At 41.8% G+C, this 16,126-nt stretch overlaps 1 protein-coding gene across 12 annotated transcripts in view; it reads right to left on the bottom strand.

Moving 5' to 3' along the window:
• Positions 1–16,126, bottom strand: part of mark2b (MAP/microtubule affinity-regulating kinase 2b) — a 46,975-nt gene that overhangs the window by 18,019 nt on the left and 12,830 nt on the right. For 9 of the 12 annotated variants that reach the window (XM_020610201.1, XM_020610191.1, XM_020610194.1 and 6 more), the window contains exons 2-14: positions 12,550–12,717; positions 10,995–11,048; positions 8,815–8,863; positions 8,501–8,566; positions 7,833–7,903; positions 7,328–7,384; positions 5,504–5,740; positions 4,509–4,628; positions 1,803–1,905; positions 1,521–1,633; positions 1,121–1,195; positions 787–844; positions 70–218 (exon numbers count right to left, since the gene is read on the bottom strand). In XM_020610201.1, coding sequence (XP_020465857.1) covers positions 70–218; positions 787–844; positions 1,121–1,195; positions 1,521–1,633; positions 1,803–1,905; positions 4,509–4,628; positions 5,504–5,740; positions 7,328–7,384; positions 7,833–7,903; positions 8,501–8,566; positions 8,815–8,863; positions 10,995–11,048; positions 12,550–12,717 — 1,320 coding nt within the window. The remainder of the gene's footprint in view (positions 1–69; positions 219–786; positions 845–1,120; positions 1,196–1,520; positions 1,634–1,802; positions 1,906–4,508; positions 4,629–5,503; positions 5,741–7,327; positions 7,385–7,832; positions 7,904–8,500; positions 8,567–8,814; positions 8,864–10,994; positions 11,049–12,549; positions 12,718–16,126) is intronic. The other 3 variants (XM_020610203.1, XM_020610192.1, XM_020610197.1) reach the window with 2 other exon arrangements.

Below are 16,126 nucleotides of genomic sequence, written 5' to 3'. Positions count from 1 at the left end.
TTCTGATTTATTTTTGAACTTCAGTGTTTAAAAAAATGTTGTGCAAGCAGTTCGGCTGTTTGGTCTCACAGTGGAGGGTGTGGCGCTCTTCTTGCGGTCAGAGGAGACCAGAGGGCTGGCCGGCACCTTGGTAGTGGAGCTGCCTGAACCCTTCCTCCCAGAATCCTCCACTGCAGTCCGGTTGTCTGCTTGACCCCCTCTCTTCGAGTAGGAGGAGCCTGGGGGGGGGGGAAGACAAGAGGAAGTACATCAAAAAACCCATCATTTGCTGTGTTCAAACCTGTGACATCCCTGTCATCTCCTGCTCTGCCACACTGCTGCTGCTCATCATTCTGTTCTAACAGAAATCACCTTCTCCTAAGGTGCTCTACATCTCTCTCTTTTCTGTCCTCTCCTTTTTTCACAACATGGCTACAGCTGGCCACAAACTAAATGCAAGGCTTATTGGAAAAAATAAGGCAATACTTTCAAAACCTATTTTAAAAGTCATTTCTTCCCTATTAGGGCCTTTTCATTTTTTATTAATTTTTTTCCACATGCTTCACTGTGGCAGCACTAGAGACCATCCTAGCCTACACCAGGAGTAAAATTATATCTGTTAATTTTTAAGCTAGAATAAGCAATAATAAGGGGTTTTCTTCATGTTTTAGATCTGCTGGCACTGTGGTTCTGTCCCTGAGCTCCAGGCACACAGTCATCATAATCTAATCGCTGCCTGCTTCTTCCAGGTTTCCCTCTCTGCCACACAGCTTCACCCACTTCCCCTCCGGCACACACCAAGCTCACCCTGGTCGGTGGTCCTGCGGTTCTGAGGCTTCTGGTTGGATGACACGCTGCGCTGTACCTTGGAGATGGGAACATGGACACAGGTCAGTGTGGCTTTGCACGTGTCCCAGAATGTAATCAATCACACTGGGGTGTAAGTAGGCTAGCAGAGAGGCTGTAACACTGGGGGATTTGTTCTCACAATTGTTAGTCTAAAACCCAAAGCCTCAAAAGTCACGATATCAAAGCAGTTTCCAACAGTGTGTTTCAGTCAGGACCAAGTGTACTCATGTTCTTTTCAGGACTTGGGACACCTTATTACATGTCAGCATAAAAGTCTGTGTTCTCATTGTACCTTATGAGGCGGGGAGGGAGCGTTTATGTTGCTTACATCACTTCCTGGTCGGGGCCTGATGCAGCCTTCATCCAGCTGAGGGAGAAAAAGAAAAAAAAAACATCTCTTAATACAAGTGTAGCAACAACATAGGACTAAAAATAGTGCTTTTACATAAAAGGTACTTTGCATATGAATGCTGAAGTGTTTTGAACATAAAGTATGATCAGCTTCAGAATGCAACTTGTGTGTTCTGATGGCTTAAATGCAAGACAAATGAAGCCCAACATTTTCTTCCATATAACAGTAATAAAGTTGGTTAGTTTGACTGGTTAGTGTGTAACATCAGCGTAGAGAGACCTCTAATAAACCAGTAAAACTATCTAAAATGAAGTGGTTAAAGGTATGAGAAGCAGTGCACCTCAGAGTTCCTATAGTCCAGTAGCAAATATGCAGCCATCACATCATTGTACTTCTGGTTCACCAGCGAGTCCTGGATCTCCTCTTGAGAGAATCCCATCTGTAGCATGATGTCTGTACACATATGGCAAAAAAACACTTTATTTAGACTGCTGAGCTTACTCTAGGTCCATAATTCTACAGAAGATAAATCATCCTCATGCGCGAGTAGAGGAAAAAGAAAAAGATCTGTACTCAAGTGTGCAGAAAAAGAGAGGAACAAATGTATCCTTTCTGTGCCTACCTGTCCTCCTGGGGTCCTTGTAATCTGGCTGGGGTTCGATGTAAGGTTTGAGCTCGTCCTCCTCATAGCCCACATTCATCCACCGGTCCCTCATTATCTGCTGCTGGGAGAGCAAGCCAAACAGACAGATGCCAAGAGACATGAGATGCCAGAGGATAAAAAGACATATAGCAGGGGGGGCAGGTTACTGTTTACACTATTATTTTATTTATGGCTCCATTAGGATTTTCTACTTCACAGTAGCCAGGTGTATCCATTTTCAACACTGAATTTATTTCAAACTTTTGGGATAAACCCCTTAAGCTGGGCACACACTTGATGACAGGCTAAAACCTTCTAACACTGGACAAGCCACACTTGATTACTGTTTCCAGCAACTTAAGCAGATTTTAGTCCTAGACAGTCAGTAAGTAGCGCACACTTAAGGACTGATCGAACTCTCATGCACCCATCCATTATCTAGCCATTCTGTAGTAGATTTACATCAATGCTTAGGGTAATTGACCTGCTGCATCAACCAGCTTGTTCTGAGCTTCAGCCACCCTGACATCATCCTGTAGGATACCTGGACAAACTTGGGAACTCATTTTCCTTTCCACCAAGGCAAGTGGTCCAGGTCCAGAGGCAGCAAAGCAGCCCCACATCATGATGCTCCCACCACCGTACTTCACTGTTGGGATGATGTTTTCATGTCAGTACACAGTTCTCTTTTTACATCTTCGTTCCATCTGTCCACAGGACATTCTCCCAGTAGTGCTGTGGAGTGTCAAGATGGTCTTTGGCAAACTTCAGGCATGCTGCAGTGTTGGTTTTGGAGAGCAATGGCTTCCTCTGTGGTGTCCTGCCATGGATACTATGCCTGTTCAATATTTTGCGTATGGTTAACCAACTCCAATGAATCCTTCAAATCTTTAGCTGTTACTCTAGGGCTCTGTTTTACCTCATTGACCATTCTGCGTTGTGTCTTCGGAGTGATCTTGGCTGGGCGCCCACTTCTATAGAGAGCTCAAATGAGCAGAGTGGAGCGGTGAGAATTTCCGTTCCTCACTTAGAGCTGTGCGCCTGCTACGCTCCCCTGCTCAAAGCCGCACCAGGCCCCACTCCGCTCATTACCGCTCAGTGTTCAACTCAAATCGCACCCACTCACTCCACAAAAGGGAAAAAATAATATCTGCATGCATTTCACTTTTAGCTTAAACCGTAGCCTTACATCCCAAAGAACAATGACTACTTTTTTCCCCAAAAAAAAATTTTTTTTTTTTCAAATTACAGTGAGGCCTATGTAACAAGGAATATAACACAAAAATAATAAAATTAAACAAATTAATGGGTCTAATTAAAGAGTTCATATGCTCACAGGCTCTGGTGAATCATCTCCATTTACGGACAATATGTCAAACTGTGGACCGGTGGTATCTACAGTCTTTGAAATGACTCTAGCCCTTTCCAGCTACATGCAAATCAGCATCCCTTGATCGTAGGTCTTGTGCGATCTCTGTTGTGTGAGGGATGGCTCACATCAGCTGATGCTGCTTGTGAATAGCACACGGATGCTGTTTGAGTGTTTTTATAAGTCCAGGCAGTTCTAAACCACACCTCCATTCTCATTTCATTGATTGGACTCCAGGTTTGCTAACACCTGACTCCAGCTGAACTTTAGCGACATAAGAAGCCTTGTGTTGCCATCACTTTTTCACCATCACTTTGCATGTTTAATGGGTGTGTTCAATAAAGACATAAATGATCATGACAGTTTGTTTTATCAGCCTGGAAATATTTTGTTGATGTTTGTGACTTTTGGTGAAGATCAGATCACATTTCATGACCAATTTATGCAGAAAACTGCAAAGAGTGCCATTACTTTTTCTTGTCTTTTTCTATCTGCCAACTGTCAACAACTGATCCAACTGGGTCCGATCAGTTGTGTCCAAATACCATTCATCATCAGCGCAGCAGTGTGTCCTCACCTTCAAGATAGGCCATCTTTTATTCAAGTGTGTTCTCAGTCAGAAAAACACAGATGATGAATGCGGTGTTAAATGACAGTGCATTGTATTGATCCATAGGCTGTTTCAAGAAGATTAACCTGTTTATTGTTTCTTCTGATGCAAACTGATTCAGTCTCAGAGTGACATGCTTGTGTTTTAAACACTGTCAGAAATTCTGCAGCAGGTGTAAATGAACCAGTCACATGACTGAATTCTAACAAACGCTTGAGTCTTCTTTGCTGTGCTGCTTTAACATTTATCAGGTCAAGCAAATAAAGACAGATTAAGAAGAAAAGATTACACGGGATTTTATCAGTAACACCTTGGTTTTTGTTTTCCTGGTGTTATTCATCTGCCTTTACTGCAACCAAATTTTGCAACTCAGACTGTAAATCCCAAGGTAACAAGTATTTACTATGCCTTTAAAAATTACTTTACACCTCAGCAACAAACTCACATATAGATGGTGAAACAAGTTGATGTAAACAGTACAGTACTGTGTGTGCTACACACACCATTATATTAGCAAAGAGAGAGATTGTCAGACTAACGACACGGTACATTTAAGATGTCTACATGTTTTATAAAATTAAAGGGACTGAAAGTACTGTTCAACTGCATACATAAATGGATATAGACAGACAAACAAATATAAACATTTTTAGCACTTGTCTTTACTTTGTTTTTTATGTTAACAAGTCAATGAAGTGTAGTGTACCTCAAGGCTGCCTCTTTTGGAGGGGTTCAGGATGAGGAATTTCTTGAGCAAGTTCTCACAGTCAGTGGACATGTAGAAGGGAATTCTGTATTTACCACGCAACACACGCTCCCTCAGTTCCTGGAGAAGGAAAAGGGCATGAAAAGTCAGCAGCAGAGCCAAAATATCCACCTCTGAACACATGGTTTCTTTCACAGTTTTGATGTTGATATCTTTCGCACCATCTCTATAGAGAGCTGAATGAAACCGGAACTGCTGAGCTGTGTTGCGGAAGAAAACAGGCTTTCATGGCTCATATACCATCAGGTGTTGAATTAGCATTTAAAAAAAAAAATTGTTAATTGATCAAACTGTGAATCAAAGTGTCAGATTAATCTTTTGAAGTGCTGCAACATTCACAAATCTTTATTGTACACTGGGCACTTTGTCAGCGCATCAGTTTGTCATATTTAAAAAGGAAACGCATTTCATTACATCTACAACCCAGCACAGCACAGCGGAGAAAAAGACAGTGAAAGTCCTATTTATGAAAAAGTAAAACCAGCAATATAGGTCTTTAAAAAAACACCACACGGCAGGAGCATATTCAGTAAGCCTAGATGACTGTTCACAAGCATGTTATTATCAATATCATCATATTCAATGTCATATCGCCCACCCAAAATGTGTCTGCACTTCCAGAATGAGTCATGTGGGTAGTGACTGAATGCTCAGTGTCATAGGTAGTGTGAATAGTTCTAGTTCTCTGAAAGCATTAAATTTCTTTTGTTTGAAAACGGAACAAAGTACCAGGCTTTAGCGCATCTCACCACCAAAACCTCATTGGAAAACAAAGTACTTCCAACATAATAATTTACACATTCACTCTCTAATTTAGCTCCTGCATTCTGTAAGACAGAGGGAATGAAACCATCATAACAAATACTACAAATACACACGGAATACCGACATCTGCTTATGTAATGCACATAAACACACTATCTCCTCTTCCTGACCTTGAGGTTCTGGCCATCGAAGGGCAGCGAGCCGCTGACCAGTGTGTAGAGGATCACCCCCAGGCTCCAGACGTCCACCTCTGGGCCGTCGTACTTCTTGCCCTGGAAGAGCTCCGGGGCTGCATAGGGCGGGGAGCCACAGAACGTGTCCAGCTTGTTCCCCAAAGTGAATTCATTACTGAAGCCAAAGTCAGCTATCTTAATGTTCATGTCGGCATCCAGCAGCAGGTTCTCTGCCTGCAGGTGGACAGTGTGGGAGAGGGAGGACAGCAACAGATGGAAAGACATAATGATCATGTATGTAGAGGACACAGAGGGAAAACAAACCTAAAACATGATAATATTTCTGGAGAAAAAGAAGAGTATTACACATGGCAGTATTATTTTCTTAATACTAAATGTACCATGACATAAAATACTAATTTTTGTAACGTGGTAACATGATATTCCGAACATACAGAAAAGTTCCTCCTTCCATAGGAAGGGTCGGTGCTTGTACGACTGAAAAGAGCTTTTAGCAAAGAGGCCGCCCTCTCATCCACTGTCAGCGTAACAAAGACTTTCTCTGACATGCTAATGAGTTTGAAGATGACACATACCACCTTGTACTAGACAGCTGTGTGAAAAACCTCTCTCTGGGTGAGAGAGGCGGTTTTCAGAGTAATGACCTGAGGCCTACGAGTAGCACACAATGGGCAAAGTGAGCTACCACAGTTTATTCCGGTGTGTGTGCAAGTGTATCTGTAAGTCTAAAGTGAGCCTGTGAGCAATGAGGCTGGGGTTGCTTAGCAACAGGTGCGCTCTCCTTTTCACTAGCTCTGAATACTCTGCCACTTCTGTGTGTGTATATGAATGTGAGCGCACATTAAATACAACACTGACATCATCTGTAGGCTCTGATCTAAGAAATAAACACTGGCTTCTTATTTTTTATTGACAGATATAACTTAACATTAATACTTAACAAAATTGAAATCTTTAATGTGGCTTTTTTTTTAAGAAAATGAGCCACAACTGTAGTATTTACAACACTATAAATCTTACTGTTGCAACTCTGGGACCCAAACAGAATAATTTGTCTTGCTGTGAAATGCAGGCTCATAAAATTTGTTCCTGCAGTGAAGGACCTGCTTGTGTTGGATTTCACATTGTAATCACCAGATCAGGAGTGATTAGGATAATATGCAGGATGGTGCGCATTACAATAATGAGAACTGTGTGTCCTCCAGAAATCTCTGATTTCCCATGTTGCCTTTTTTGTAACCACCTACGTTACCTTCTGAAAGGAAAGAAAGCATTCATGACTTTGAAAATGAAAATGTTTTATTAAAAAAGCCAAAAATAACAAGTTATGGGAAAACAACTTTGAGATGAGAAGTTCCTGTATGTTTACTGTAACAGTAATCATGATAATGTCTTGTGTACAGGTCTGCCTGTTGACACAATAAGAGGATTTACAATTCTGCATAAAACAATGAAGCATTAGATTTGTAACTGTGGGCAGTATTAAATTTATCACAACAGTAAAGAGTGAATCAAAGACTGGACACAGAATAAATGAAAAGTCAGAGGGAGGGAAGGACCCAATAGGAGAACAGCAAAGAAATACAGGCACAACAAGTGTGGGTGTATGGACGCATGGGTATACATGCTAAAGCCTCAGCAATAGAAGAGGGAGTGTTGTCTGGCCATCGGGGGGTCACCTCAAAAAAAATTCTAATCATACGATGATTAATGTAGAGAAGTGGCAAAAAAACAAAATGAAAGAGCAGATGAAAGAGCATGCTGACACTCATTTTAATTCAATAATGTGTGTGTTCTCACCTTGAGGTCTCTGTGTACTATACACTTCTGATGGCAATACTGCACTGCTGACACAATCTGGAGAGTGAGAAAGTGGGTTAGAGAGAGAGGGAGAGCACAGATGACAAGATGGACAGGGCTGACACGACTAGACAACGAAGGAGGAGACACTCCGAGCTCTTCGTTAGGATTTTACCAGGAAGCAATTACAACAAGTACGAGGGATGAAAAATCTGTGCATTTCCCTTAACTCCTTACTTTTTAATGATCAATAATCAGTTATTAAAAACATAAAATATACGTTATAAAGTTGTCACTATTAATGCTTTATATGAGGTAAACAGTACATTTTTTGAATTATAAATTAAACAGCACAAACAATCCTACCTGTCACTACTCAAAGACAGTGGACTATCTCTATGTAATGTGCACAGACAGTACACCTAATCTCAGTGACATTTAAAACCCACTGACAGTACATGGAGTATTTGCTTAACTTGCATACATTTCTCAAGCATATACATACCTGTCTGAATTTGGCGCGGGCTTCTTTCTCTTTCATCCTGCCATGAGCCACCAAATAATCAAAGACCTCTCCTGAGAGACGAGAAAAGGAAGAGGAGAGCCAATTTAGGGCTGGACCTTGATACTTGTCTCCATAAAGCAAAAGGACTGGCTCAGTGGGACACTGAACAAAGTACTGTCCTTCAATAACAGAAGTATGGGCAAAGAGAGCTAAAGCTGGTCAGTTTTACTGGTTTAATTAAACTAAAAATACTCCAAAATGGTCATTGTTGTTTTTCCACACTCCTAAGCTCTGAGGCTAAACAAGTACTGAACTGTTAAAGTACTAACAGTGTAACAGACTTAGTGTCCTGTAATTTCACTTTTCATCTGCATCTAGATCAGGTATTAAGTGCAAAAGACTGAAAAGGGGCCGATAGTGAGGTATGCTAAGATTTGTAATGACCTAAAATATCAACAATTTTCCATGTAAACAGGATGGAGCTGGGCAATAAGCATAATAAAATAATAAAATACAGGATATTTTTGAAAACAACTCCATGAACAAATTATTTTCAAAAGACTGGAGAGGCTGTACATTCAAAAGGAGAGGTTTGCTGGGAACCATTTGATGCTAACATACTGTGTGCTAACCTCAGAGGGAATGATTTCCCAGTTGCACGCACTTACCTCCACTAGCGTACTCCATTACCAGGTACAAAGTCTTCTCTGTCTCTATCACCTCAAAGAGCTTGACTGGAGGTGGAGAGTGAAAGGCAAAGGCAGAGGAGTGGAGGGGGAGGGACAGGTAAAGCAGCGGGTGCAAGAGAGATAAAATATAAAGGGAGGAGCAGTGGGGGGGGGAGATGAATAACAAAAAGATGAGGATTATTCCAAAAGGATTATTAACTTTTGACTATAATCCATGACCTTAAATAATCAATGAGGTCTGGTTCTCAGTGAGTGATGACAGAGTGGAGACCAGTACTTTAAGCATGACTCACCTATGTTGGGGTGATTCAACATCTTCATGATTCTCACCTCCCGGAAGAGCTGCAGGAAACAAGACACACAGGGTGCTGTGTCAAATACACTATCAGACACAAGGTGCAGGTGTTGGCAGTTACACGCACGGCTAAAAATGCTGGTTTAAAAAAAAAAGTTTTCTCTAGAACAACTTGAAACCCTATAAAACACTGTTCTGAGGCAATCAGTGCAATCAAGTGCGTATTGTAGCTCTTAATGAGACTGGCACACTTCTCCACTGGCAGTTTTGACTTCCTGTTTATGAGCATGAAGGTCAAATTACTAGGAGGAAAAGCAGAAACAAACATGGCTACTGATGACATCATGGCAGATATGCAGGCAGTGCCCATATAAATCCATGGTCTGCTGCAATTTAGGATGTCACAGTAAAACAAACAATGAAAAGTTTGTTTTGCCTTCAGCTGCTGGTAAATTTTACAGTACTGGGTACAAAGTACAAACTGAACCAAAGTCTTCCCCAATGCCAGCCATACTAGGTCTGTGGTAAAAGCTTGATGAGACCCTTTTCATTCATAAGGAATTTATTTCTGCTCAATAAGCAGATAAGATCAAACTAAATGGGATGTTTTTGGTGTCAATTTACCAAAATCACACTGCAGACAGACAGGCTACATTCACATTACAGGCCTTAATGCTCAGTTCTGATTTTTTTTGTCAGATCTGACATTTTTGTGTCAATGGTTCACATTCATGTTTGTTTGTGACATGTATCCAGCACTAATGCGAGCACTGTTGAAGTCCTAAGCTGTGCACAGATTTAAATAAAATATGAGCCATGATTGTACAAAAATAATATCATTTGTGAGACAAGTTAAGACACGTACCCTCCAGCAACAAAAGTTTCTCCATTAATGTTCAACAAAAGTGAAATTGCCTCATCTCTCCTCTGAACCCTGTTGCTATTGTTAATAATATACATTTTTGCCAGTCTCTGAGATACTAATGCTATGGGGTGACGACAAGCACATGCACAGAGTAGTGAAACACTGAAAACCCCCAAGTGAATTCCGTTCTGACAGCGGTGTCGTATAGTTAGATATGAATCGGCTCTAGGACCACATACTGAAGTGGCCCAGATCAAACTTTAAAAAAAATAAACAAATAAATCGGACTAGGGCTGTTCACACATCCATGAAAAAAAAAAAATCAATCTAAGTCACTGGGAGAGGGGACATTTTTGTAATCACTTCAGTAGGAAATGTGAAAATACTGTAGCTATAGAAACTTGCCAGTTCACAACTATTAAATTTAGAAACAACCCAAAGTGCAAAACTTATTTTTGTACAGCTACAAGCCTGGATAAAAAGATAGGACCAGTGACGTTCTTCATTTTTCTTGCTACCCTTAAAGAAGAAAACGTCTATAACAAGTACTAAACAAATAATACATTTCGCTTGGTGACCTCCACTGATTTCCTGTGTAGGCACTGGACTAACACCTGGGTGGTTTTGGTCTTTATGCTGGATTTGTTGACAGCAAGAAAAAAAAAAAAGTTTAAGACCTGATCAGATATAACATCAAGAGTCTCTGCTAATTCTGGTCATAGCGTCCGTGGCTTACATTTGGATGCTTCCTGATGTGGGACGTAAGGATGTGTGAGTGTTAGCATTCATCACTGGATTTATAGTCATGGTCAAAATTCTGGGCACCCCTGCATTTCTTTTGGATGACACACCACTTTTCCCAGGCAATTGCTCACAAATTCTTTGGTAGTCTCATGTTTATTTCTTTTGTTTGCATTGGAACAACACAAAAAAAGCTGAGGAAAAAATGCTAATCTGACAGAAATGCATGGGTGCCAATATTTTTGACCATGACTGTATGTGTTGGCCCTGTCAGTGTCTTTGCCCTGTGGATGCTCAAGTGTTTGGTGTATGTGTTCAGTGTGCAGGCACATGGTTAGAGAGAGAGAGAGAGAGTGTGTGTGTAAGCGGACAGACCCCACCCTGTCACGCTCAAAGGAAATAATTGCAGCTTGTTTCCTGTAATTAAAACTCTCTGAAAACTAAACCACTTCAGAAGGAAGAGACAGAAAAAGAGAAACAGACAAATGAGAAAGACACAGAGTAACATCTGAGAAAAAGGAGAAGGACTGAGGCTTGAAACTTGTTCCTGAGAGAGAGAGAGAGAGACCCACCTTCTGCAAACTGGAGGAGTTGAGCTGTGTCTTATCAATGATCTTTACAGCCACCTAGAAGCAAAACAAGAACAGGTTAATTTATTATTACACATTCACTCAGTTATTACACTTGTTACAGTGGGTTTGACGCATCTCGCTCACGCAAACCTGCATAGTCACAGCCTGTGAGCACAGCACAAACACACACAGACACTGCCATCTCTGTGGATGGATCACACACATACAGTGATACAATCTCTAAGTATTAAGTGATAAACACAATCACAGCAGGAGACAGTTGCATAATAGTGCAGAATACAGACACTTGAAGAGCTGAAGTATAGCTTGTACACAGGCCACGATGAGGTCTATAGTTCATAATCCAACAGAAGTCACCAACAAGGTCAAAAGAGAGCAATGGAAACAGAGAGAGATAAGAGATGCAGAGAAAATAAAAATGCAGAACTAGACAGATGGGAGAGATACAAAGTGAGAAATGGAGAAAGAATGAATAAAACAGAGCAAGAGGAAAGAGGACATATAGAGAAAAGGTGATAAAACAAAGAATAATCACACACACACACCAAAGGGAGGTCTACTTCTCTCTCCCATTTCTGTCATTCACTGTCAGCTCACTCCTTTCCTCCACTCCTCTTTCTGGTTATGCTTGTCTGTCTGACTCTTTATGCCCTCTTGACTCTGCCTTGTTTTTGTGTGTATGTGTGCGTGTGTGTGTGCCAGCGAGTCACATGGACTGTTATCAGGGTGCCAGGCACAGAGCTGCCACACATTGACAGAGCCCGCCCACGCACCCATCGCCTTCTCTCTCACACAGACAGAGTTGACTTGACTGGGCCTCAGACAGAGCTCAGCATGGGCTCAATGCAGACACAGCTTTTCCCTTAAAGGGACACACCGTTATGTTACATCACATCTGGAATTCACAGTAAGCTGGTCGACATTTAGCCAGCTCTATTCAATCTGACAATGGTGAGCTAATCTCCTGCAGCAGATGCGCCGTCTCCAAAGCATGCGAGCCTCAAACCAGACCAGACCCACTGTGGATCACAGCACGAACCCTCCCTATCCTCAGTAGCCAAGAAGGAAGATTAACATTTAGACATCAGATAAACATTTACAGTGTTTCTCTACTTCTTGCCATCTTGGCTAATTAAAAACATCTGAAGCTTCTTTTGTATTCTAAATAGTTTTGGTGATTAAATGGTCACCTACTGAAAATGTAGTCCACTTGTCTCTTAAATCAGACCTAACAAATTGAGTTTGTCACTTTGTTTTAAGCCAAACAGTCAAGGTAGTTAGGAGTTAGATTTACTTACTTTGCCATCTCTCTTCTTCCTTAAAAAGGTTTTCTCAGCATTGCTGGCATTTGGTATTCGAGAAGCCAGTCTCTAGTTAAGAGCCAATAAAAAGGAATTTCTCCAGAATGTGACTAAAGAGGCTAAAAATAAAGAACTAAAGCTCAGAAAGTCAGGGTGACTCTGTAAGAGGAATCAAAGGAAAAGATTAAAGCTTTCAGTCCAGTGTGTGCGAGCGGGAGTGTGCGCGCGCCTACCTCTTTTCCGGTAAGGACATGTCGTGCCAGTTTGACCTTGGCGAAGTTGCCTTTGCCGATGGTTTTCAGCAACCGATAGTTACCAATGTGCGGCTGGTCGTCTGATGTGGTTGTGGCGACCGAGTTCCGACATCGCGGCATGCTGGAGCGGCCAGATGGCTTTGAGTCCTGGGGAAGAGAAAATGCAGTGTGTAAGCAGAAGACATGGGGCAATAGAAAGTGGCAAGAAAAATGTGATGGAGCAAAAATGAAGTGCTGTTATTCCAACTGTCCTGTTCATTTTGTATGTATGGGACATCCAATAAGAATGATATGGTTTTAACAAAGACTTTCATTTCATCTCTGTCCCACTTCTATGTTTCAGGAGTTCAGTGGTGTTTCATTCAACCACATAAGTGATACAAGTCAGAAAAAGCTGAGAATAATGATCTTACAGTAACATGCATAATCTCATTCAGACTCTGGTTTTAGCATCAGATGCTGTGTCAGTGAATCTCCCAAGCACCCAGGTCAGTTCCGGGACACCTTAGACTCTGAGGTGTCCAGGTCATACTGGTTCACTGCTTCACTTTTTATTAAACAGACACTGTCAGCACAGATTTGGTATACAGAGCTACTGCTGCACTTCCACACGGCTGGTAGGAACAATCTGCATTATAATCTGGTGGCAAGATGAAGAAACAACAGACAACTGATACTGATCAGGATGCTCCCCGGTTTCTGGAGAGATTTAAACAGGTGAATGAAACACAAGTGGACAGGATTACGGTATGTTAGAAAAACATGAACTCGATAGACTTAAAATAAAGCTTTTGAAAATGAATCTAAAGCAATTACTGCTGGTTGCCCAGTAAGATCATCTGACAGCATTTTGGAGAAAGCAAACTGTTTTAGTGGAGGTGTGTGGAAAACGAGACATTTTCTTCTCAGTTTTTTTTTAATTAAACTTGCATTTGGATGGATTTGTTCCAGTGTTTTAATAACTCCTTGCAACATCCAAAAAAAGTATCTTTTATTTGCTCCTTAATATTTGAGTATGTGCACATGTCCACATGCCAATAAGAGCCACTACCAAAAACTGAATCTGTGCAGACAGACTGATAGCACAGGCTCTCTTTTGTACTGTCAAAGTACAGATGGAGAAGTAAGCACAGTGAGGTTCGTCTTGATTTTCCTACTGTCACTGTTTTACTTTGGTTAATGTTTCACACTGTAGCCAGTCATAACCCACACACATTTCTTTTTAAAGGCATTCATGTTGGGTTTCATGTTTTACTCCTGCTTCTTTGTGTGACTTTAATTTGAATCCACTAGTGAATACACATCACTGGAGTGGTCCTTTGCATGGCTCCAGCCAAGGACAGTAATTTATAGATATTTTTAATAGTCTCTTTATATGGTGGTATGGAGTAAAATGGCTTTGGTTCATGTTACAACAGACAGCAGGTCTTCTGACTTATACCCACAAAAAGAAAACAAAACCTTGCTGTGCTGGCAAGTTTTGTAGGGTTGGCAACTGCGATTGGGTTTCAACTCCGGGAAAGGGTCAGAGCAATTGTGTGTGTGTCTATGCCCATCAGCGTGTGCGTGTGTGTGCGTGTGTGTGTGTGTGTGTGTGTGTGTGATCTAAGGGGACAGGTGACGGGGATCAGGGTCAGAGGAGAGGACGACTGGCTCCAGAGTGACGAGACGCAAACACACATGAGCTGTGACACAAACAGCAGGACACACATACAAGAATACACACTGGTGCACACAAAGGTGCCAGTACGCAGGCCTCTTTGCAGGGGCACATATCATGCACACCTCTCAGAGGTCTGACACCAGTGAGAGACCACTCCAGTGAAATTCACACTGTTGGTATGGAGAAGTGAAGTTTCTCGTCCTCTCCCTCCAACGCCAAGTCATTTTAGTCACCTAATGATCTCTTTCTATCTTAAACAAATTAGAGGTTCAGTCTGTGACCAACAAGCCACTTTTTTATTAACATCTTCCTCCCTCCTTTACATCTGTTGAGCCATGGGAAACAAGGATACCCATGATTGCTTCATTGTGTTTGTGCTTTTTGCTCCAGATGGTATGATCTAACGTCTGCATCCACACCACCCACCCACCCCCACATCCTCTTGCTGAAGTGCAAACCTGCATTAAGTGTAATAGGCCAGATTAAGCTTGAATACAAGCGGGGGAACTGGGATTACAAACAAATGAGCCATTAAACAGTGGACAGGGGAATGGCCTTGTGTGAGGGGGAAGCAAATGATTTTTATTAAGAGACTCAATTTGACCATACAAAGGTAAAGATAAACAGGGCAGTTCTCACAAAGGTCTGAGTAATCCAACACTCACTGAGCTTTGTACTGATATTGCTGGAGTGTATGTTTTAATTAATAATTAACATTTACATAATTTCATGCAGGCCTGACTCTAAAGATGCTTTGCTACAGCCATTATAAAAACTTTGATTTTCTCAGCCATATTTCTTCCACATACACCTAAAAAGGTTGTGAACAATTTGTTGCACGCCACAAGAATATCCACAGGAAAAGTATGAAGGGAAGCAACAGCACAGGTGGATGGGACTATGGAGTGTCTGTTCCCATCACAGTTACTTTTGTGGTTCAGTCATCTTAAGACAAGACCCTGTCTCTGAGGTTTACCTCAATGAGTCGAATGACCAAGCCGACTCGGGTTAATCAGCTGATGTATCAACCATTTAAAGCAGTGGTCCCCAACCCCCGGGCCGCGGACCGGTACCGGTCCGTGGATCAATTGGTACCGGGCCGTACAAGAAATTATTAATTATTTCCGTTTTATTTATTATCTGAGTATGAACGATCTTTTATTTTGAAAAATGACCGCATTCTCTCGGTTACATCTCGGTCACTTGAGCGCCAAAACTGGCTTACTTGTGCGACATATTCAGCCTGCTCAATGAACTCAATCTGTCACTTCAGGGGAAAATGACAACTGTCTTCAAGTTGGCAGATAAAGTAGCTGCATTTAAAGCCAAACTGGATTTGTGGGGACGACGCGTCAACAGAGGCATTTTGGACATGTTTCAAACATGAGACTTTGGGTGAGACTGAGCCTGAGTCTTCATTCTCCCAGCTGGTGCACGATCACATGTCTTTGCTTTTAAAAGAGTTCGAGCGCTACTTCCCAACCACAAAGGACCCACGAACTGCCAAGGAAGGGATCCGCAACCCATTTGTCAACAAACCAGGTGAATCCAGCAGGTCTGTGCAAGAAGAAGATCAACTGCTGGAGATCGCAAATGACGGCGGCCTTAAAAGTATGTTCGAGACAACAACTCTGTCGGTGTTCTGGATTAAAGTCATGACAGAATACCCTGAGATCGCCACCACAGCACTGAAAACCCTGTTGCCATTTCCGACATCCTATCTGTGTGAAGCAAACAAAACAACGGAGTAGACTGAACATAAGCAACACACTTTGGGTGTCATTGTCTCCTATTACCCCCAGATGGGACCGTCTCGTTGCAGAGAAACAAGTTCAGGGCTCCCATTGATTTAGCGTTATGGGGAGTTAAAAATTTCAACACAGTGGATTCACG

This window comes from Monopterus albus, unplaced genomic scaffold (assembly GCF_001952655.1).
Source record: "Monopterus albus unplaced genomic scaffold, M_albus_1.0 scaffold104.1, whole genome shotgun sequence".
Lineage (NCBI taxonomy): Eukaryota > Metazoa > Chordata > Actinopteri > Synbranchiformes > Synbranchidae > Monopterus > Monopterus albus.
The sequence above is the reverse complement of the archived record's forward strand: the minus strand, read 5'-3'. Positions and strand labels throughout refer to the sequence as shown.